The 23,468-nt window shown below is 44.3% G+C and overlaps 1 protein-coding gene across 2 annotated transcripts in view; it reads right to left on the reverse strand.

Annotated features, from left to right (window-relative positions):
* ABL1 (ABL proto-oncogene 1, non-receptor tyrosine kinase) overlaps positions 1 to 23,468 on the reverse strand; it is a 134,721-nt gene that overhangs the window by 20,786 nt on the left and 90,467 nt on the right. For both annotated transcript variants that reach the window (XM_067742941.1, XM_067742942.1), the window contains exons 2-4: positions 8,503 to 8,676; positions 7,663 to 7,958; positions 376 to 648 (exon numbers count right to left, since the gene is read on the reverse strand). In XM_067742941.1, coding sequence (XP_067599042.1) covers positions 376 to 648; positions 7,663 to 7,958; positions 8,503 to 8,676 — 743 coding nt within the window. The remainder of the gene's footprint in view (positions 1 to 375; positions 649 to 7,662; positions 7,959 to 8,502; positions 8,677 to 23,468) is intronic.

Below are 23,468 nucleotides of genomic sequence, written 5' to 3' on the forward strand. Positions count from 1 at the left end.
CCGCCTTCTCTTAACTCAGTAAGAAGCGATCCAAAGGCCAAACAAAACAGCACAGAACCCCACGGCTTTAAAACACCCTGCCACAGAGTGAAAAACTCCTCCAAGTGACTAACCTTTTTACACCAAAAGACCCACAGCACTCCTCAGCTCTCGGCATATGTGGAAACACACTGAGAATAAGAGGATGAGTCAACCCGTACACAGAAACACAGCCGGCTCGAGCTGCAGAGTGAGGCCCCGGGCTGCATGCACAGGCAGGCGTCGCTGCGCCCCAGCGGGCAACGGGCCACCCTGAACTAAGGTGGTGCGCCACCTTGAGGCGCTGTGAGCAGCGAGGCTCTCACTGGACGGACAGCTGGGCGGTCCCGGGCTTACCTTCAGGGTCTTCACGGCCACCGTCAGGCTGTACTTCTTCCACACGCCTTCGTACACCTCCCCGTACTGGCCTCCGCCCAGCTTGTGTTTCATGGTGATGTCCGTGCGCTCCATCTCCCACTTGTCGTAGTTCGGGGACACGCCGTAGACGGTGGGCTTGTTGCGTTTGGGGGCCGGATAGTGGAGAGTGGTGATGAGCCCGTCGGCCACCGTTGAGTGGTGATGAACCAGCTCGGCCAACGTGTTGAAGCGGCTCTCCGAGGAGACGTAGAGCTGAGGGGACAGGGACGGCCTTCAGCCACAGAGCGACACACACGCCAACCACCCCGGAGGCCAGCTTCGCTGAGCCTTAGTTTAATGCACAGCAGAACCTCAGATAAACGACTCTCCACACAGGGCCGAGTGTTCAGAAAACCACTTATGTTGTGTTCCTCCATGACCTCCTCCACCGGCCTAATAGTCACATGTCTGGCTCTCTGTAACCATTCTGAGCCCAGCGTAAATGTCCATGACGTAGTCCCTGACCACCCAAAGTGCAGTCATCACCCGGCACCAGTTAGTCATCATATCACCTGCCTTACTTCTCTGCGTTGCACTTACCACCAGCTGACAACTCCGTGTTTATCTGCCTGCTTACTGTCTGTCTCCAGCTACTAGAATGTCAGCTTCATGAGAACAGAGCCCCTAAGCTGTCTGCTTTTATCCTGTATCCCCAATGTCCAGAACAAGAAATGAGCACATAACAGGTACTCAATAAATGCTGTTGAGTAAATTAATAAAGAGTAGAACTTAATAAGTGTTTGCTGACTGGAAAAGAAAGTAATTTTTAATTATTATTACCTAAAACCTATAATGATATCATTATCTAGAACTAAACAGTGATCAGAGATGAAAATCACTATAAAACATAAACCTCCTTCTCATTCCTGCTCCCTCGATTTGGGCTGAGTACGAAGCATCAGAGGGCAAGACTTGCAAGTCCCAGCACTATGCCCACGTGAGATGCCCCCGCCAGCGCTCTCCCAGAACAGGGTGGGGACTGAGAGAGCCGCACAGAGGCCGTACAGCCTCGTCCAGCACAGGGAAGTCAGGAGAAGGGACATGAGACACAAGTGCACGTGAGTCTCTAACTGAGACCTATGGCGGGTGAGAACCCGTGCAGGGAGCCCCTCCCTGGGTCATTCGCGTCTGGACGCTGCGAAGGGGAGGAAGGCAAAGGTGCAGGCCGGCAGAGAGCAACAATGTGGATGGTGACGGCTACCTTTCTTCTCCTCTCCTTTTTGTTTGGTTCGGTGATGTGGTGAAGGGATACTTCCTTACCAAAACCAGTTCACATTAAAATTCACATAGAACATCTGGACTCCACGCACATAACTGAATCTGTTGGCTCACTAAGGGCAGCCCATGATCGCTGAAGGTGGAAAGGATACTAAGAATCACGACTAGGTGTTCATTTAAGACGTGCCCAAACTGCAAAGACACGGGAAGGAGGAAACAGATTTGGGACAGTGGTGATGCCTGAGGCCAGAGGGACAAAAAGGGACAGGATCAGTCAGCTGTAGCTGTAATATCTTTTACTACTTAAAAAGAAGAAACAGGAAGAAAAAGCCTGAAACACATCTGGCGGGGCCAAGGCCTTGGCTGCTGGCGATGGCAGGCTCCATTACCTTCTGCATGTTTGCAATGGGAGATAATAAAAATACTTCAGAAGAAGGAAGTAACAACAAATATACAATCTGAACCATCTGTAAGTCTCAAGAGGGTAAACAGGAGTCTTTAACAGGAGATTTTTTTTTTTTCCTTTTTTGCTTGGGGAGATGACAGACAAATTTTTAAAAATCATGCAAGCCAATGGCAAACTCTGGCTTAGAGATTTATAATTTACAATCTTTCTGTAGCAATCCTACTAAAATAAAATTCTGAGCAACCCAAGAACTGTCCAGAAAGATTCTGCAGCCCTGGGGACCTCGTCCCTCTGGAAGACGGTGCCTCTGAACAACGGCAGGACCTTTCAGGGTGAGGAGGCAGCCCGCGAGGAGGCCCTACTTTTAGACCTCAGGGCACCGAGGAGAGACCTCTAAGTGAACCACTCAAGGGAGAGGCCATGAGCCTCACTCAGGCCCCTGAACGTGCCGGGGGCTGGGTCGGGGTGGGGGGCAGAGGCGGGCACCGCTGAGCCTGCCCTTAGCTTAAGGCCCGCACGTGGACAACACGGCACTCTCCTTGGTGTTAGTCACCAAGGCACGTGCAATTCACAAAGATGATGGAGTGGGGGATGCAGGGAGAGTTCCAAATCCTCGCCCCTCTCTGGAGAAGACAGCTGTCCAACTGCTTCACTACAGGCTGCAAACGCTCCAAGCCCTCTTCTCTCTGGCTACTCAGCTGGTGGGCACTCTTCCTACTAAGGAGGGACGAGAGGAGAGAAAACCCACTCCAAGAAGGCACCCGCTGGAGCCACAGCACCCCTCCCCCCTTGGAAATCACGGGCACAGTACACACAAAAGAGCCTGTTTCACTTGCTGGGCTCCTGGGGCAGGTCGCCTGGGAGCAAGGCTCATTACCTACTTCTCCCCGTCAGCCTGAAAGGAGCACTCCCCAGCCCCAAGATTAAGTTCACTCAACCGCCCAGAATGCTAATGGCTCCCCGAAGCCCTAGTTTATGCAGAGTTTGTTCTTGGTCTCAGCTGATTCCCTCTCAGGCTCCTTTATTAGAGGTTTCAGAGTTATGGGAGGTTTCACTGAATGGGCAAACTTCATCTTTTTCAATAATTAAATTTACAGACCCCCAAACTTAGTTCATTTTTCAACATAAAATACCAACATACCAACACGTTAAATATTGAAACTCCCTTAAATGTACTGCGCAGCCATCTTCTAACAGTCAAGTCTGGTGGCTCCCTTCTGATTACTGCTAGTTTGGGAGCAGCATTTTGCTAGCGAACTGGGTAATCTTCATCAGGAATTCATGGCATGTTCACAGAAGAAAGTGAAATTAGTGTTATGAATGGCATGTCATTATGCTATGCACCCAGTTACATAAACACCCTGGGTGCTCAGCCAGGGTGTGCCTCTTCCTAATCACGCAGGGACCCGAAAGATACGACCTGTCAAAGAAACTCACCAGAAACAGCTTTCCCCCTGACAGCCAGACTCACAGGCTTATCGGACGTGTGCAACCTTTAGCTGCCTCAGACCCTGGAGTCCCACCTGGGACGTAGTATGTACAGGCTGCAAGGCCAGGAAGTGACCCCCACCCCCCAACCAACCTCCAAGCTACTCAAATACCAGCAGGAAGGCAGTGTTTAATAATGAAGCAGTACTTAGTAATAATGCTCCCGGTCTCCTCGACAAGGGAAGATCAGCTACGGTTTAGCAGGCTTTTCACCAGATGCCTGCACCTGCTGACCAGTGTCCTGCCACCTCTGCTAAAGCTGATGCCCGAATTCCACTCCTGTCAACTCAAACCTGTCACTTTAGGAGACCATGAAAATCAACGTCAACTGCATCTCCTGGAGAAAAGGAAGGACAGGAAAGACTCTATCAAGGGCTATAATCGTGGGGCTTGGTGGCAGCATCCCACCCAGGTACATACGATGCAGGCACAAATAACCACAACAAGTGAAGAACGACTGGGGGTGGGGGGTGGAGGAGGAAAATCAGTCTTTAATTCCACTACATTGGCAGAGGATTCCAAACTTTAAGAAAGCAGTAAGAATGAAAACCAAATCCCAGGGTATCTGAGGGCTGCTAAGACTCTTGGGACACCTAGGAAACAGCAATGGCTCAGTTTGCTATGGTGCTTTCAAGAGTCTAGCCTGAAACTCCCAGAGTCCTAGGCTCTGGGCCCTGAGCCGGTGGCCCCGGGCTGACTGACCAACTGACAATGGCTGCTGAAAGCTCAGAAACATGGGAGGGAGGTCAACCAGAGCCAAGAGGGTGGAGGCAGAAAGAAATCCTTTGGGGCCTTAGAGAAGAATCTTCTAAATTCAGTTGTTTTCTAAAGATTAGCTAATTTGAAAATAAGAATTAAAACTTATTCAACCCCAGCCTATTCCTCCCACCAAACTTTAAATTTTCCCTTTCGAAATCCAAAAAGGATTGCATCAAAGCTCTGCTATGTGAGCAGCTTTTTTTCAACGCCAGGCCACACTGTCCCATGCGTCGTTATAATACCCCCGCTTCCCGATTCTGACACTGTTCCACTCATTCCAGGAATATAATCCCACCCAACAGAGCCCCCTCGAGTGTGGCCTGATGACCCCGTGGGTTGAGAAATCTCCAGGTGCTCGGACAGCTGAAGGGAGAGTCTTTGCCGGGGAGGGAAGGAGGAGGGCAAGATGCCCAGGTCACTTTGATGAGTAGCGGATACAGCCTGATCAAATGGGTTCCTTGTGCTCTACCTGGAATGAAGGGAACCACCTGGCACACATGAGATTTTAGACAGAGGGCTCAGCTTCCTCGTCAGATGACTCTCAAATTCTGCAGATCATGTATCCACGTAGGCTTTGCTCTCCCCCTTTTAACCATATTTTAGACCAACCCCCAGCTAATGAGTTGTCAGACTAGATCATGCTTGCCTGCATCCGTTCCAAGGATGCTGATTAAACAACTCCAGGGAAAAGGAACCATTATCCTGTTCAGGACAAACCTCAACTGATTACCGTGGTGCAGCGGGGCTCGCCCTGGATAAACGGCACAGATGGGAAGCAAGCTGTCAGCTCCAAGACATCACCTCCCTCATGGGCGGTGCACTCTGTTGTTCTAATTCACTAAAAGGGCACCCTTGTGGTCTGAAGCCAAGGTTTCAAAGGGCCCAGCACCCTGGAATACATCCCCCACAATGGAGGACCTAGTTTCGCATCGGGGATGAGAACAGTGACCTGAAAAGCACGCTGATGAGGCCGACCTCTGGTCACACGTCAAAGGCAGGCTATGCTGTCCGTCCTACAGACTACAGTGCTGGTATAAGGACACGTGCAATGACGAAAAGGATCAGATACTGGCAATAAGGACTCTAGCCAGGAGACTTTGAGACATGTGGAAAAAACAACAGATAAGAACACTGAAAAAAGAAACGCATCGTGCATTTGTATGGTACAAATGAATGTGTGAGGAGAGCCATGAAAATGCTAGCAAGATTAAGAAATGGGAACTAGGGACTTCCCAGTCCCCAGGAGTTCCCACTACTTCCCAGTAGTTAGGACTCTGCGCTTCCACTGCAGGGGGCGTGGGTTCGATCCCTGGTCATTGGGGGGTGGGGGGGCTAGGATCCTTCATGCCCCCCCGCATGGCATGGCCAAAAAAAAAAAAAATAAGGGAACTAAACTAGCCCTATTAAAACATATTATAAAGCCATAACAATTAAAAGTCTGATTCTGGCATATGAACAGACAGACCAATGGAAGAGAGCAGACCTAAATACATATGCAAATTTGGTGTACCTCAAATACACAGGAAAGGATGAGTTTAGTAAATGGCATAGGAAGCACAGGTATATTAAACATAATGAGATGCCATCTTTACCAATCAGTGACAGGGATGTTTTTACAAGTCTGAGAATACACTGCTGATGAGGGGAAGGGGAAACACGCGCTCTCACAGCATTGCTGGTGAGAAAACACATCTGTACAATTTCTAAAGAAAGTAATTTGGCAATATCTACACAAGCTTTAAATACACATGAACTCCAATCAGTTCTAGCAACTTACCTTGCATATGCTTCGACTGTACACAAAGAAGTATGTGCAGTGTATTTTCAAAATGCCAGTCGTGACCCACGAGTGGGTCTATGAAATAAACTCAGTGCATTCTGACCAGGAGTTTCAAAAACAATGAAACAGAACAGAATGGTACATAAAGTATCAGAATGCGTTACGTACAGTAAGAGTAAGTAGGGTTTCGTGAACCTTCTGTTCCTAGTGTGTGTACCGGATGGTGATGTAAAACTTTTTTTTACAGTGGGCTATTTTTTTTAAAGGTTTGAAATCCACTTTCCAACAGCATTATTTATAATAGCAAAAGACTGGAAACAGCCTAAAAGTCGGCCGGCAGGGGACTGCTTAAATAAGTGATGGTCCATCCGCGCTAGGCAGCCATTAATCAGAGTGCGGCGGCTCTAACTGTGCTGCCGTGAAACAACCTCCCAAATGTATTACCAGGCGGGAAAGGCAAGAAGCAGACAGTGCGCATTATGCATCGTTTGTGCTTTTAAAAAATATAAACATATATATACTGGGGAACTCTGGGAGAAACTGGTCACAGCGGTTGCCCCTGGGCAGGGGAACTGAATTAGGAGACAGAATTATGTTTCACGGCAATTCATTTTTTTTTTTAAACCATGTGCATGCATTACATATTATTAAAAAAGTACATACACCATGTGGGCCCATCCCGACAATCCACCTATCTGCACCCTCAACGACAGCGTGGTGCAGCGGAGCAGACAGTGGAATCGGAGCCTAGTTCCCATCAGTTACTCACTATGTGATCTTCAGCAAGAAATTTTAACCCTCTAAGCCTTCATTTCTTTAATGCAAAAATGCGGCTGAAAGCAGTATCTGCCCTGAGGACTAAGGTGAGGTTTAAAAGAAATGAAGGTTGAAAAATGCCCCAGCAAACAGTAGGAACTCAGTACATGTTAATTTCTCCCTTCCCTTCATGGACTCTTAATGACTGTTTATATGATGACCACAAAACCATACATATCAGCTCCTTTACAAAACTACAGTTTGGGTTTGGAAATACACGGGTATGACGTGATCCCATTTTTGTTTAAAAACTGTGTGTATATATGTATTATACACACACACACACACACACACACACACACACACACACACAAATGTGATTTTATCTATAGAAAGAAAGCCACGTACCAGACTTGTTTTGGGGAGGTGCTATTAAGGTGGTCTTTCACTTTAAAAATAACCATCTACTGTGTGAATTTTCCTCACTTAGGATAAATTACTTTCATATAAGAGATTTTTTTTAAAAAGGAAGAGTCTTAGTGTAAGAAATATGTCCAAAACCCAACAGACGATCCACTTATCTTATGAACCTGCTGATAACCAAACTCCAGCAGGACAATCAGAGAACCACATCAGCCCGTGGACTTGTAATGTCACATGATCGGTCCTCAACGGAGGGTCTTTAACAAGGCTAGTGGGATGATGCCTGCTGTTTCAAACATCTTCTTGGTTGAGCTTTGTCGCAAAACCTTATCAACCTAGCGGCAGGACCTCTTGTCCCCACCCTGGCCCATCGGCTCCCCTGCCTGGGGCCCCCTACCTTGCCATCAGAAGCAGTGTTGATCCTGTAGTGGTACACCCTCCCTTCGTATCTCAGCGAGATGGACCTCTGCCCAGGACTGCTCTCGCTCTCCCGAACCAAGAAGCTGCCATTGATCCCACTGCTCAGCAAGTACTCAGCGGCGTTGCGGGACACGGGCCCATGGTACCAGGAATGTTTCTCCAGACTGTTGACTGGCGTGATGTAGTTGCTTGGGACCCACCCTTGGCCATTTTTAGTTTGGGCTTCACACCATTCCCCATTGTGATTGTAGCCTAAGACCCGGAGCTTTTCACCTTAGAAGAAAAGAACCAAATCAGACATATCAGTTTTAGAAGCTAATTCGTTCATTCTCATGTACTCTTCTATGATTACTAAAGATCTCCAAGTTCCTAAATACCCATTTCATTTTAACAAGTCCACATAAATATATGTATTTACAAGCGTATGAGTATGAAGCTTCCTGTTTATATTGAATATGCAGATAAATATATAGCCTCAGTTTTTATAAATCTATTACTCAAGTGCTTTGTTTCTAATATAAGGAAGCTTTTAGTGGAAAGATACTTTTTCTTAAAAAAAAAAAAGTGTTTTCAGTGTTTGGTCCAGATGTCTTTTTCAATATAAAATAGGGAAAGCTCTGTTTTTGCCAAGAACTATGCAGGAACTCTTCTCCTTAAGGAAAAGTGACGCTTGTAAGGATGCTGTTAGTTTTTCGGGTCTCTCTGCATTCCAAACTAAAGCTGCTCTTTCCGCCAGCAAAGGGGCAGCCAGTCCGGCTCCGGCTTCCCCGGATTTCTGTCTCTTGCAACGATCACCAGCTGCCCACAGATCTTTTACCTTTAGTTATGCTTAAAGTGTTATCCCCACTGGCCACAAAATCATACAGTGCAACGAAAAGGTTGGGGTCATTTTCGCTGGGACCAGCGAGAAGGTTTTCCTTAGAGTTCCAACGAGCTGCTTCGCTCAGACCTTGGGGCTCGAAGTCAGATGCTACTGGCCTCTGAAGGGCTTCTGGAAGAGAAAGAGAGAAACAGAAGAAAGAAACAGGGAAGAAAGTTTTATTCTCAGGAGCAAAAAAGTCTGTGTATCCAACATTATATATATTCTTAATTTATTTCATTTCTTAACATCCGCACGTATTATCTATTAATCAGAAAGGTGATTTAAAAAAATGGACTCTTCCTTTCCCAAATCTTGTGAAAAACCCTAAATATTTACATTCCGGAGTGGTAACTACCGTTCCCAAATGGTTTAAACTTTTTAAGTTTACTAATTCAAAAAATTCAACTAGAAATAGAGACAGTCCATCCTCACACGTCTTTGCCGTTGCTTATGTTATAACATGGAGCAAAAGTTTCTTGCTTTAAAACATTTTTAAATGTAGGAAAGTTAATAAACGTGCATAATTTAAAAGTCAAATAGTGCTGAAGAGCTTATAATGAAGGACAAACAGTTTCCATCCCACTCCCCTCTACACCCAGAGGCAACAGCTGTTTTCTTGGTGACCACCTCCATCTCTCTGAACAGAAGCTATATCATTATAATCGCTGTTCCCTCTCCCCCCATCTCTCCTGCACCAGCCTCTACTGGTCACCTTTGCATTTTCAGTAACAGACTTACACTTTTATTTCTTTTTCTTCCTGCTAGAGACCGCATCTCTCAACTATTTACCTCACAAGATAAGGATATTAACATCCTACCCTTCCTTCCAGCTTTCCCCCCTCTACGCTCGAAGTACGGCCTTCTTTACATTTTCTTCCACTTTGTGTAAAAGAAATTCTGTTCTTCTATTCGTTAATAAAGTCTTTCATTTTTGTCTATAGGTAGATTCTAAAGGTTGAAAACCAATCTGCATCTTTTACGTTAGGAATGTGTGACTATTACTCACTACAGGGTTAAACACAGTTCAATATTTTTTCCTGAAGTTTTTTCTTGTCTTTTTTTTTTTGAACTATGTTCAAACTCTCCATGGGTCCTTTCACACCAGCAAATCTACTCCAAGTAGACCTTAACAGTTATAGAATATTATGGCTAAGAAATCAAACTTTTAAAAAGGGGGAAAGGGGAAAATTCTAATTTGAGAAGAATGGAAAGACTTACCATCTGTTTACACCAAACATAAATGGCAACAGAACAAAATTGTTTCAAATTTCCCTTTTTATGGATTTAGAGGACCCCCAAACATCTTTTCCTGGGCAGTAACACCCAGCTCAGGAATGGGCGTGATTCTGCAGTACTCACTTCAAAAAAGACACTGGAGGCACCTGATACATCTGAGAGACTAGTCTTAAACTTCCGGAAACACAACTGGAGAACTTTCAGAAACAAACATTGTTTAAACTATCTCTTTGGAATAAACCAATAGAACATAAATAAGAAGGCCTCCCAATTCTAGCTTTTGTACTACTGACTATAGTGAACCTTCAGGAATTGTTTTTCTAAAAGAGAAAATCTCAAATTATGTCACTACTATGCTTGGTAATTTTGTTTTATGAATCTTGAGGGCAAAGATAATTTCAAGGAAGAGCATCTTGTAACACTACCATTTCCTAGAATGTGCAAAAGGCTTAGTGATGCGTTAGGCCCTGTTCTCTGAGTACTTACTTACAGCAGCTCTAAAAGTGTATCTAGTGCCATCGTGATCACAGACTGACCGATTAACCAAAAAAACCTGGTCAAAGCAGGGAATTTTTGAAAATTAAAATCTGTGATCCCCTAACCCCACCTGAATGTACACTGATTTGCTAGTCTTGACGACAGGGCCAAGGACTGTCCTTTTGAGTGGGGGTACGTGTTTACAGTTGGATGTTGTCTTACCATCCTACCTATAATGCATCATCTCACTTCAGCTTCCTACAGGTGGAAGAAGAAGCTGGAGCCATTCGATATGTCATCCCAGTACAATCCCTTCCAATGTTTACAGGTGTGTCACTCACACCTAGTCCTGTAGCAATTTTTAAAAAGTTACCGGCATTTACAGAGGCTATCTAAAACATTCACTTAAATTTTCATAGAGACAAATCTCTGTTCACATTTGGATTTCACTGGTTGCATATTAACCAAGTAATTAAAGCAACAAGTGTATCTGAAATAAAGAGGTGTAGAAAGAAACACAAGTGGCTCTGGGTGTGGCTGTGACTCAGGTGGTGGGAGCAATGTGTGGCAGTGGAGCGGCTGCCCTACCCCGCGGGCACCAGAGAGGCATGTGCTATGAAGGAAGCCGAGCTGCTGGCGCTTCAGCAAGTCAGTTCGGTGAAAGCAAGTCAAAAGAGCTTCTACTGTCGTTACGTCGATATTAAGTAAAATTATTAGGCAAAGCATTCTTTTTTTTTTCTTTACTCATTTATTTTTTTTTAACATCTTTATTGGAGTATAATTGCTTTACAATGGTGTGTTAGTTTCTGCTTTATAACAAAGTGAATCAGTTATACATATGTTCCCATATCTCTTCCCTCTTGCCTCTCCCTCCCTCCCACCCTCCCTATCCCACCCCTCTAGGTGGTCACAAAGCACCGAGCTGATCTCCCTGTGCTATGCGGCTGCTTCCCACTAGCTAGCTATTTTACGTTTGGTAGTGTATGTATGTCCAAGGCAAAGGATTCTTAACATAGAAGAACTCTTGCATATCAAAAGGAAAAGATAAAACCCTCCTCTATGGAAAAATAGACCAAAACTATGAATAAGCAGCACACGGGAAATTTAAATTACCGTTAAACACGGAAAGCATGTCTACCCTCCTAATAATCAAAGAAATGCAAATTCTCCATGAAATTGGGCAGGGACATTTTCTTGAGGCTAACAGGGTAAAACTTCAATGAAATGGGCACTCTCATACAATGCTAATAGTTAGTATAGATATTGCTGTAACATTTTAGGAGAAAAACTGGAAATGTGAACCGAACTGAGTCTTTAAAGAATTCCATCACCTTTGACATACTGCTAGGAATTTATCCCAGGAGACCCACACAATGATTTGTATATACTGATTTTTAAGTAACAGCACAGAAAAGGAAAGGTACACAATATTTAGCAACACGAGATAAGTTAGTTCGTGGTCCATCGATAAAATAGAATACATTCGTAAAGCCATTCAAAATATTTTTGGAAAAAATATCTAATAACTTGGAAATATACTATAACAATCCCCCATTTCATAAAAATTGAAAAAAAGTCCAGAAGGAACTATATCAAAATGTGAACAGTAGTTAATGCATGGTAGCGTGTTAACAAGTACCATTAACAGTAATTTAACTTGGGGTGGTGGGATTACGAACATTTTAAGTTTTCTTTATTCTTTTCTGTATTTTGGCATATGTCTCACAATGAATGTGGATTGTTTTTATAATCAGAAAACAATTACAAAAATAAAAAAACCTGTCATATATAGAAGCCAGCGGACACTTATATAATTGATCATCTAACATGAAAAAGTACACAGGGTGGGGAGGGAATCTCCTCAAGCTGTCCTGAGAAAGTATGTGTGCATTCCCCTCCAGTGTCCCAACTTCGTGGCCATGAGCACACGACTTGCGCGGACCAGGCCTACACAGGAAATTAAAGCAAAGTCATGAATACAGAAATGCTTTTCTTCTCAAATGCCATTTGACCTCTTCTATCAAACATTCTGCAGCATCTGGATTTGATCAAAGTTACATAATCAGGGGAAGTAGCCTGGAAAACACCTGGAATAGGCAGAACACAGATACTGGCTCAGGGGTGACTGTCGACTTAAAAGTATGGGTTAAAGAGGGACTGTCCCTAACGTGGAGACAGATGCTGAGAATTTCATGTGAGGGGATGAGGCCTTTGTCAGGAAGGAAAGGGCCTCCCACAGCTTTTTGATTCAACAGGACGTCAGGAAATCCAAGGCAGCCTTTCAATTTTCCTCTCCAATTCTTGCTCCATTCCACAAATTAATGGCCAAAGCCCAAAGGGAAGTATTGCTCATGCTTGCCTCTGGATCGAAACACTGAAGTGTAGCCACAGTCGAACACCAAAACCTTCCAGTGAATTCCCAATCCAGGCTGATGTCAAAATTGACTCACAATGTATAAATGCCAAGTTCCTTGCTTCATTTCACAGTGAACTATGCTTGTCAACCTTAAAAATGATCACAGTTTACAAGGCCAAAGTTGCAGAATGTACTTAAATCTTCCTTGCTTAATACATGAACTTCCTGCCAGTCCCAGGTTAGACCCCCTAAAGAAGCTCAAAGGATTCATTAAAAAAGGATGCCCCAAACAGCTCCCCTCTTCTGTTCTGCCAATGGAAAAAGGAATCTTAGCATCTACTATTCTTAAAAAGTTTAGTTAACGTTTTCTGCAGCATCCTGAGTTATATTTTTAAAATATTTTTTATATCTTCAAAAATGTCTCCCATCTCATTGAAAATCCTTTTGTTATTTCACCACATCTTTAATGAAAAGGTTCCTACTCACCAACAAAACTCAGGAAAAGTCATATACCAAGAATGGTGCTATCTAAAGACATGCCTCCAAAGCTCTAAAAAGCTATGGCTCCAACTATGAGAATAGCAAACTGAAAATTCTGTAAGAACAACGCCACAGAATGCACTGGATCTGTGCGTGATTAACTTATTTGGACAGTATTCTAAGAAAATAGCTTGGGTCTTTAAAGTACAATTTAAAGAGCATTTTATACAAAGATAATCCTTTCTTAAAGTTGTGAGTCACTGATCAAAAATGTTTACAAAAGATTCTCCCATATGGCATATCTGTCTAGACTTTCAGGGGCTGCTGCTGGAGCTGCCACTGGCAAAAAGCAGGAGGAAGTAATGTGCTACTGCAGTCCCGAGGGGAGGGGAGGGGAGACTTCACCTCCAGGAAAAACATCCCTGGGAAGCTTCCTACCTTCCGGTTGGCGCTCGTGCCCAAGGTCACGGTTCCTTCTAGAGTGAGAGCAGCCAGCTCCGTGGCAGTCATTACTATCCACACTGGGGCTCTCACTGGGGTTCAGGGTGGGGGAGGGGCGCGAGGGTGGGGCGTGTCGCGGGTGATAAACATTCCCTTCACTTTTGCTCACATTCAATCATTGAAACCCTGGTTGCTTCAGTCTCATTTCCTTTGTGGGCCCTGCATTATTATGCTCTAGCTCAAGGAATCTCTGTAATTTAAAAATCTATAAAACAGATCCTTCAGAAAAGAAGGAAGCCTTCGTGTTTTATTTCATACTCGGTTCCAGCTGATGAGATCACGCTCAGACTATTTAACAGTCTAATACAACTTTTTATGATATGAGCTTAGAGGAAAAGTATTATTTCCCACAATCTGAACTCGATGAAAGCCATTTTATCTACATTCTACATGGTCCTTTATTTTGTAATTTACACCCTCACCCGGAGCAGTTAAAATTATTAAAAAAAAAACAAGTTTAGCTGAATATAGCCTTGGCATTAAGTTCTCACTCTGAACAAAATGTTCCCAGCGCCCCAAAACACTGTGTCAGCTGCTGGGGAGCAGGGGTAGGGCAACATGGTAACGATGCAAGGAATCATCACACAGCCTCTGCTCCTTGTGGGAGAAACACAGTTCATGAAAACTGACACACCCTCAAAGCAAAAGTCTAATAGAAGATGGGCGCTGTCCTGCGGATTAATTGATAAGGACACAGACACTGAGGGCCAGGAGTTGTGAGGGGGGCGAGCTCAGTAGGAAGGAGGTGGACCCTGAACGAGACCGTGCCTGGCAAGAGAAGCAGGGTTATTAACACAGGGACCCATGGCTAGCCTGACACATCAAGGCTACTAAGGGAGGGGTCTTCAGTTGGGCTGTGTTGTGGACCCTCTGGTGATGCCCAGGGACTCCTTCCCAGAATACAGTTTGTAACTGCATCAAATACATATGCAGCACTGCAAAGGAAAACAACTCTATTGAAACAGTCCTCAAAATATTTTTAAAGAAGTAATTTGTGATACGGTGCTTCTTTATTAATGCATTAAATATATGCTCCTTTATTAACACCTTAAATAACAAGCTCTAGTAGTAGCTACTGTCAGTTCAAAGTAGTGATGAGTGTAAGTAATAATTACAATTGTTACATGATATGAAAATATCTGATTTCTACTGGTGGCAAAGTCACAAGTACTGCTAATATTACTGTGGTTTGTTACCTACGTTCTCAAAAGAATAATATACTAATTTTCAGTTATGTTTAGTGAAATAAAGTTTTAATATTTTTCCATCCAAGGACATGGAGGCTCCGAATTCCACGCCAGACCCCGAGGGCCTTGCAGGTTCACAACTGCTACACGACAGATTTGGTTCACTAGAACCCCAGTAACCTGCCAGGGAGAAGGGCCTAGAAAGGGCGCTGCAATAAATTAGCGCAAAGCCCGCATTATTCAGTTTTCTTTTTAGATAAATGCAGTTGTATTACTTCCCACTTAGGGGCATTGTAGGTAATAAATTGAATGGGTTTCTTAGAGAAATCTCCTTTAAAAAATAAAAAGTTAAAAAATAAAGTTATTTAAATTAGCCCAAGGTCTAACTGTGTCTGGGAATCTTTTTACATTATAATGTTCTAGCCAATTTTAGAAAACAGAATTCTCCATCCTAACCTCTGTCCCCATCGGCAGTCCAGATACACAGTGCTCCCTTCTGAAGGTACACAGTCCCTGCCCCCCTCCCTCCACCAGAAAGCAAAAAAATAAAAGGAATTTTGTGTCACCTTCTAAGATTCTACTGTCAAAGAAGTCTACAGTTACTGCCAATGAAGTATAAAGACCACTATAAAATAAGACCCTACCGTCTTCAAACCATTCTCAACCCCATCATTCACACACACCCCCTCTCCCTCTCATCCCAGTAAGTGCACACCCACAGCCTGGCCACTTTCCCTCCTAAACCTCTGATCAGTCCCGTACTTTTCACGCCCCACCACACCCTTGACTGGTTACCCCCTTCGACCCCCCCCCGCTTCATTCCACCTCCACACTGCCACCAGAGCAGTCGTTCTAAAATGCAGATCTGACCAAGTCACTCTTCTGTTAAAACCCACTGAGATGGCTGCTGGCCAAGAGGCAGAACAGAAACCTTGGGAGGCAGCTCTGCCTGTCAACGCTCAGTCACATTTATCAATACTAGCGCTGTCACCTGTGGCAACAGAAGGAACAGTGCTATCATGTGCCTCGCAGGATAGCGGCAGTTTGCCCATAATGCAGGCGACACTGCTCCTAGCGAGTAAAACGGGCCCTCAGAAAACGGCTGGGCTTGTTACTGCCACCACCTCTACAGGAGAAGTCGGCGCTCCAGAAGCAGCACCTTCCCCCCGCCGACACCCACTCTTCACCCAGCCTCCCCAAATGCCTTGCAGTTTCCCTGCTGCTGCCTCAGCTGTGTGCACCTGGACAAGGGCCAGTCACTCCCCCTGGAATGCCTTCCCAGCCCACTCCGTATCCTGCGCCCTCACGCCCTCTAGGAAACCTCTGACGGGTCCTTCTGCCTCCCTACCGCCTCTCCTCCCGTTGACTACTTCCCCTTCACCTCATCTGGGGAGCACTTGGTGTCTGATAGGGACACAGTAAGGAATCTGTTCCCATGTCCCTTGCAGTACAGTAAGCCTGGGCTCCAGGGTGGACAAGCCTTGTTCAAATCTCAGCCCACCATGTCTTTAAGATATTAACTTCTGAGCCTCAGTTTCTCAACTGCACGATGGTTTCAACCTAGCTGGGCTGTCAGGAGGGGTCAACGCATACCGCATGCAGAGAATTTTTGCACAAATGCGGGAGTGGTACCTGGCACCAGGGCACTGCACTACAGGATAATTATTCCTTCTCTTATTATTGTTACCACAATAATGTGAATTCCTTTGGGGCAGAGACCAAGCATTCTTATCAGAGTCTTCAGCACCTGCCTAATGCAATGCAGGACATACAGCACCACCGCTCAGTGTTTCTTAAAATGAACTCAGGTGTAAGAACACCCTGTACTTGTTTGTCTTTAGCAAGAAGGTAAAAATATTAAGTCATGATTGAAGAGTGCACCTTAATTATCTGTTAACCTGAATTAAGAAAAGCAGAAATGACAGACAGTAAAGATGAAAAGCAAATGCAACCTGACCAGGAAAACTTATAAAGATCTAGGAAATACAGTAACTTTTTAATGGAATGTAAACCATGGCCAAGATCCTAAAACAAGATGTAACAGGAAAGTACATTTCTCTGGGCTTTCAAAAGAAATAGGATTTGTTACAGTCTCCTAACAGGCAGACACCCGGTGAGATCCGATGCGTCCACACACTTCTTGTCTGTGGGCGAAGAAAGGTTCCATGAATCCCTGTACTGGCCCAGATGCAAACTGTCCACAGTGAGCCTGCTAACCATAAGAGCATTTTTATTCTGTCACAGGCCATTTGCAACAGACTGAAAGCCTTCCCCTCTGCCTGCCAGGCCTGGGATGGTTTGCAAGCACTCATTTCACAATGCCTGTTCTCTTTTGAAGCATCATCAAGGCTCCTGGGCCAGTTTAGACCCGACTTAAGTGAAGGGGCTGCCCAATGGCAGGCAAGTTCCCCAGAAGGTCTCATTAGCCATTATTATTCCTATTGCTAACTGGAATAAGTGAACATGACCCCCAAACAGGCATTTTGGCTCCAAAAAGCAATGGCTAACTCTACTCATGGCCCGCCTTTAAATTAAATTTTAAGGTATTCAATGTACAATGCTATCAGGTAAATTTGAGGACTGGTGAGACTGATAAGGATTAGGTCTCCAAAGAGAATTTAAGAGTAATAAGGCTAAAGTTTATGTCACTGAACGTGAGTGAATAACAGCTAGTACCGAGTGCAGTTGAGAGGGCACGAAGTGGAAGCAGAGGTGAAGTGACTCACCTGCTCTCCCTCCAGTTACTCATCCACAAGCCACCTGTCTGTCTGTCAGTCTGTCGGTGTCACTCAGTCTCCAGCACTGCTCTCTCATGATCTGGCTCTTTTTCCTTCTCATCTCTGGATCTCTTCCCTGCCAACCCCCATCCCCACTCTGCCCCTGTCCCAGCCCCCACCCTTTCCTTCCCTCTTATCTTGACTTCTTGCCTTTGTCTCCCAGTCTGTCTGTATCTCTCCCCTCTGTCTGTCTTCTCTATCACCACCACCCAACATACAGTATAACAAAGTATCGAAGGTGTGGATTAAGAAAGAAGGATTTGAGGGCTTCCCTGGTGGCGCAGTGGTTAAGAATCCGCCTGCCAATGCAGGGGGCACGGGTTCGAGCCCTGGTCCGGGAAGAGCCCACATGCTGTGGAGCAACTAAGCCCGTGCGCCACAACTACTGAGCCTGCGCTCTAGAGCCCGCGAGCCACAACTACTGAGCCCGCGTGCCACAACTACTGAAGCCCACGCGCCTAGAGCCCGTGTTCCACAACAAGAGAAGCCACCGCAATGAGAAGCCCACACACCGCAACGAAGAGTAGCCCCCGCTCGCCGCAACTAGAGAAAGCCCGCGCACAGCAATGAAGACCCACCGCAGCCATAAATGAATGAATGAATGAAAAAGAAAGAACGATTTGAAAACCAGTTTCAGAGAATAACAACTGTCATTATCCGAGGACGAAGTTAGTCTCTCAAAAGTCAGTAACTAGCAAGCTATTCTTCCAAATGGTTTAGGCAAGAAAACAAGACTGACCATAAGTGATAAATGTTAAAGATGGGCGATGAGTACAAGGAAGTTCATTATGCTGTCTGCTTTTGTTACAGGTTTAAAAGTTTTCCACTAAAAAAAAGTAAAAAACAAAACAAGGGTTTCCCTGGTGGCGCAGTGGTTGAGAGTCCGCCTGCCGATGCAGGGGACGCAGGTTCGTGGCCCGGTCCGGGAAGATCCCACATGCCGCGGAGCGGCGGGGCCCGTGAGCCACGGCCGCTGAGCCTGCGCGTCCGGAGCCTGTGCTCCGCAGCGGGAGAGGCCGCAACAGTGAGAGGCCCGCATACTGCAAAAACAAAACAAAACAAAACAAAACACAACTAACCTAAGAATTTATTTTATAAGTCATTCTTCTGGGTGTTTAATTATGATTCACCATTACAGAGGAAAAGTTAAATCCTTCCAATGTCTCATCTGATCTTCAGTTCTTGTACATATTTTTGGTTTTACGTTTTTCCAGTTTTACTGAGATACAATTGACATACAACATTGTATGAGTTTAAGGTGCACAACATAATGATTTGATATATGTATATATTGTGAAATGACCACCACAAGAAATTTAGTTAACATCCATCACCATACATAGTTACAAATTACTTTCCTTGTGATGAGAACTTTTAAGTTTAAGATCTACTCTCTTAGCCATTTTCAAATAAACAGTACCGTACTGTTAACTATAGTCATCATGTTATACAATGTTATGGATTTTAAAAACCTACCCATCAATAATTTTTCCTGTTTCTATTTCAGACCAGTGATTACACTGGCAAAATTACTATTTGATTTTGCAATAAAGGTAATAAGTAGTATGAAATTTTCAGTTTTCGTATGTTTGGAGCTGTGGAAATACTGCCTCTAGAGAGAAGAAATAAGATGCCAACCATGAACCAATGGGATTTTTCTTCCACAATTAAAATATTCACCATGGGAATAAGAAAGGGTCAGAGGACTTCCCTGGTAGCGCAGTGGTTAAGAATCCTCCTGCCTATGCAGGGGACACAGGTTCGAGCCCTGGTCCGGGAAGATCCCACATGCCGCGGAGCAACTAAGCCCATGCGCCACAACTACTGAGCCTGCGCTCTAGAGCCCACGAGCCACAGCTACTGAAGCCCGTGCGCCTAGAGCCCGTGCTCCACAACAAGAGAAGCCTGCGCACCGCAACAAAGAGTAGCCCCCACTCACCGCAACTAGAGAAAGCCCACATGCTGCAATGAAGACCCAACGCAGCCAAAAAATAAATAAATTTATTTTAAAAAAAAAGCGTCAGAGGAAGGGAAGATACTTTCCCTTAAAACCAAGGACAGGGAGTATTAATTATATGCATCAAAGCAAACTTGGAAACAAATTGTTTTCTTAACAACAAGAAAAACTATGGGTGGGTTTAGCTCTATTCTACCATCACACTTCAGCCATTAGAGAAATTGGCAATGCCAACAGTTTAGACTGTGAAATATTTACTTAAAATGACAACAGTTAACATTTGCAAACATCTTGCTCTGTGCTAAACAATTTAAATGAAATCTCTCATGTGAATCTCCCAACTCAAGAAGGTAGGGACTACTCTGAGCCTTATTTTAAAAATGAGAACACCAGGCTCAGAGAGCAATGTGCCCATGGTCACCAGCATCTGGGCCCCGGCTGGCATCTGAGCCCAGGCGGGCTGGCTCCAGAGCTGCGCGCTTCACGTGAGAATGGGACCTTGGCAATATTCTGGCCATAACACTGCCTTGATTTAAGGACATCTCAAAAGAACCTCACATCAGTATAAATACATACGTTTAGCACTTCATTGGTCTCAACACTTTCCCCTGAATCATCTCCTAGATCCTCAAAACAATCCTTGAAGGTGGGCTGGACAGAATGTTTGTTCTCTCGGTCTTTAGAGGTAAGAAAACAGAAAAGCTGAGAGATGAAAACTGGGATCGCCTGACTCCAAATTCAAAAGTATTTCCAACCAAAGTGAACTGGGGCCCTTCTTCCTCCTCTTCTCTAGAAACCTCATAGCGTTGGTATGAGAATGAAGTGAGGATGTCTATGAAGTGCTTGGTGCCAAAGAACTGTCACATCATAAATGCTCAACAATTTCAACGTAACCCCAAATGAAAAGGACTGACTGGCTTTCTATTTGGTTACAGAAAGAGCTTCAGATTTTCTTTGTTACTAAACAAGGGAAGTATCTGATGACCTCAGAAGAGAGTATTTAGAAAGAGAGCTTAAGCTTCTCTGAGGCATAAGTTCTAAAAGTGTATCTGCGTGGCTGGCGCCACATAAAGCATTCACCAGAAAGTTAACTGCTGAAAAGAAGCGTTTAAAAGTGGGCCCTTAAAATAAATTTTGAAAGTTCAGGAAGAGTTCACTTCACAGACATTAGTTTTTGATTCCACAGTACAGAACTAGCATGCCCATGTACAACATTCATGCACAATATATGCAAACACAAATACATGAATAAATAAAAGTAAACTGGAAAAAAAGAGAATTCAATTGGCTAATGTTCATGTTTTCTTTCACACCTCTAGGAGAGGGAAGAAATAATCAGAAAATTCAGTGCTTGAAGTAAACCTAAGATTGTAAAGCAAAATGTGGTCATGGTGAATAGTTACTGCTATAAACATATACTTTCACAAAGTTGGAGCACAAAATTTAAATGCTATAAATGCTTATATATGCATAAAATGTTTCTAGAAGGACACACAAGAAACTCAAGTGAGGCTGCTGGGTAGGGAAACTGGATAAAGGACAGAATTTTCTTTTCACTCTCCTATTTAGAATTTTTTATGATGTACAGCTATTTTAATATACATCTACTGCTAAAGGTAATCATTTTTATCAGTATTAGGCTTCTAGAAGAGAAAAAAAGAATATCCTTGTTTCAGGCTTTAGAGTGTTTCTGAAGATACCATTTTAACATCCACAGAGAGTTCCAAAGGATATAAACAGTCACAGCTGGTAAAGCATATACTGGCTAAAACTGGGCTCTTTGGAGCCAGACAGCAAGGGTTCAAATCCCAGCACCACCACGTGCTAGCTCTGTGACCTTAGACATGTTTCCTAACTTTCAGATGCCTCAGCTTCCTCATCTATAAAATGGAAGTAACCAAAGGGCCATCATGAGAAGTAAGCAAATTAAATCATACAGAATGCTGAAACAGTGCTTGGAACACAGTAAGCATGTAATAATTGTTGCTTTGACAGCTAGGCCCAAGTAGCAACAGATGCGTGATCAAGTTGCATTTATGGCTGAACTTTCTCTGATAGAATGGAAAACTTGACCATATTCAATTTTCTCCGTGACTTGGGATGCCTGGGTCCCTAGTGCATGTCAATTAAACACTGACTGATTGATTGAGGATGTCAGTAAAAACAAAAAGCCTGGATTACTTATCCAGATGTTGGCAAGTGTTTTTCCCAAGCGACTAATAGCACATCCAGTCTTTAAGAAACGATCACTGAGGTTTGTTAAATTCTCTCAACTACAAAACAGTAATTCCGTTTACTTTCTCCGATTAACCATAACAATGAAAGAAGGAAAACTCAGTCACAAAAAAGAATTCCTAGAGTGATACCTTCCTAGATGAAGCCTTAATGCAAGGCAGTCTGCCGTAATCAGAATTTTTTTTTTTTTTGAGACTTGACAGTCAACATTATTTCAAGACATGCTGGAATAAGCATTGGATTTTGTCTCCCCTCCCCCAAAACAATAATTAGACCAGCCAGGTAAGAACTAAATCTCCTGTTTACTCCCAGGAAAACAAAACAATGTCACAGCATCGCTGTGACCTAACCTTTCTTCCATCACTGCAGTTACAAAAGCCCATTCATCTACTCTGCCTTAAGTAACCATCTGCAAAATGGAGATGGTAATGCCTAACACTAACTCGTTACAGATGTAAATGAGAATGTGTCCAGAATTTTGAGCAACTTGGAAAGTAAGCAACATATTAACTGAAGATGATTTTGGCTGCTCAGATGCCAACTTTTAGGGACAAATAAACCATCTTCCCCTCTAAACGCTAGATTTTGTGAGCCCACTCCATCTGGATGCATCTTCTCCAAGGGACTAACCTTGGGCTAACAATATACACATCTCATGGCAAGAGGGGCACCTGCATCACTGGGGTTTATGGTTTGAGCTGCACATGTATGTGACTTCAGGCAGACCCTCAAGTCAAAAAGTTGGAAAGAAAAGAAAACTAGGTTAGACGATTAACAAGGCCTCCGTTTACTTCGCCTTCATTTTGAAAAGAAAAACATTAAAACTTCATGGCACTACGGCAGCAGAAATTCTACTTGTTCTAAAATGAGCTTTACACTTCTATTCCTATTTCAAGTCCTGAATGAAAATGACAAACAAATGCAAGCAGGATGACATCTCTGAAGTACAATTAGCCTTTCTGCTGAAAGCAAGCAGTCTGGGATGACCAGTCCCCGAATCAGCTGAATTTCAGACTCACCCTGAAGCTACAAAATGAGGTCCACTCATCATACTCAACTGGCGCTTTTTTTTTCAGTTGTCGCCTTACTAAGACAGAAAACAAAGACCAATAAACAGGAAAGAAAAAAATGGGATTAGAGAAGAAAAGGAGAGTAGAATGGAAAGGGGGCGAAAGTGAACCGCTCCGGGCTCTGAGGCTTTACCGAAGGAACTTAACAGGAGGTTATCCTCCTCCCTCCCAAGTACCCTGGACTCATTCAAAATACCTTCTTAAAATGCGGTGTAACTTTTCTTTTCGCCCCGCAAAAGTGAGAGAATTCCTAAGACCTCTTCGTGGTCCGTAGATAAGGGGCGGGGGGGAGTAGGAAGATCACTTGAAATTCTGTATCCATAAATGGTAGAGCCGTGTGCTCTTTGTACACGAGACTTAATGAAAATCATATGTTTCACAAACATGGGTTGACCTTTTTGACACATAATTCCTAATTAACGGTGGAAATTCCACAACGTGGGCTCACAAGGCCGTTCAGGCCTGTAGAGTTTGCTTTCCCCAACTTTCGGGCAGAGCCCCGCAGCCCGGGGCCCGCGACTTCGCCCTCCCGACATGGGCTCTGCCGCGGTGAGTGCGCGGGGGCCGGAGCCCCGCACCCTCCCGGCTCGCGGCAGCGCCCAGGGGCGGGCGAGGGAAAGAAAAAGAAAGAGAAAGAGTGAGAAA

The sequence above is a fragment of the Pseudorca crassidens genome, chromosome 7 (assembly GCF_039906515.1).
Source record: "Pseudorca crassidens isolate mPseCra1 chromosome 7, mPseCra1.hap1, whole genome shotgun sequence".
Lineage (NCBI taxonomy): Eukaryota > Metazoa > Chordata > Mammalia > Artiodactyla > Delphinidae > Pseudorca > Pseudorca crassidens.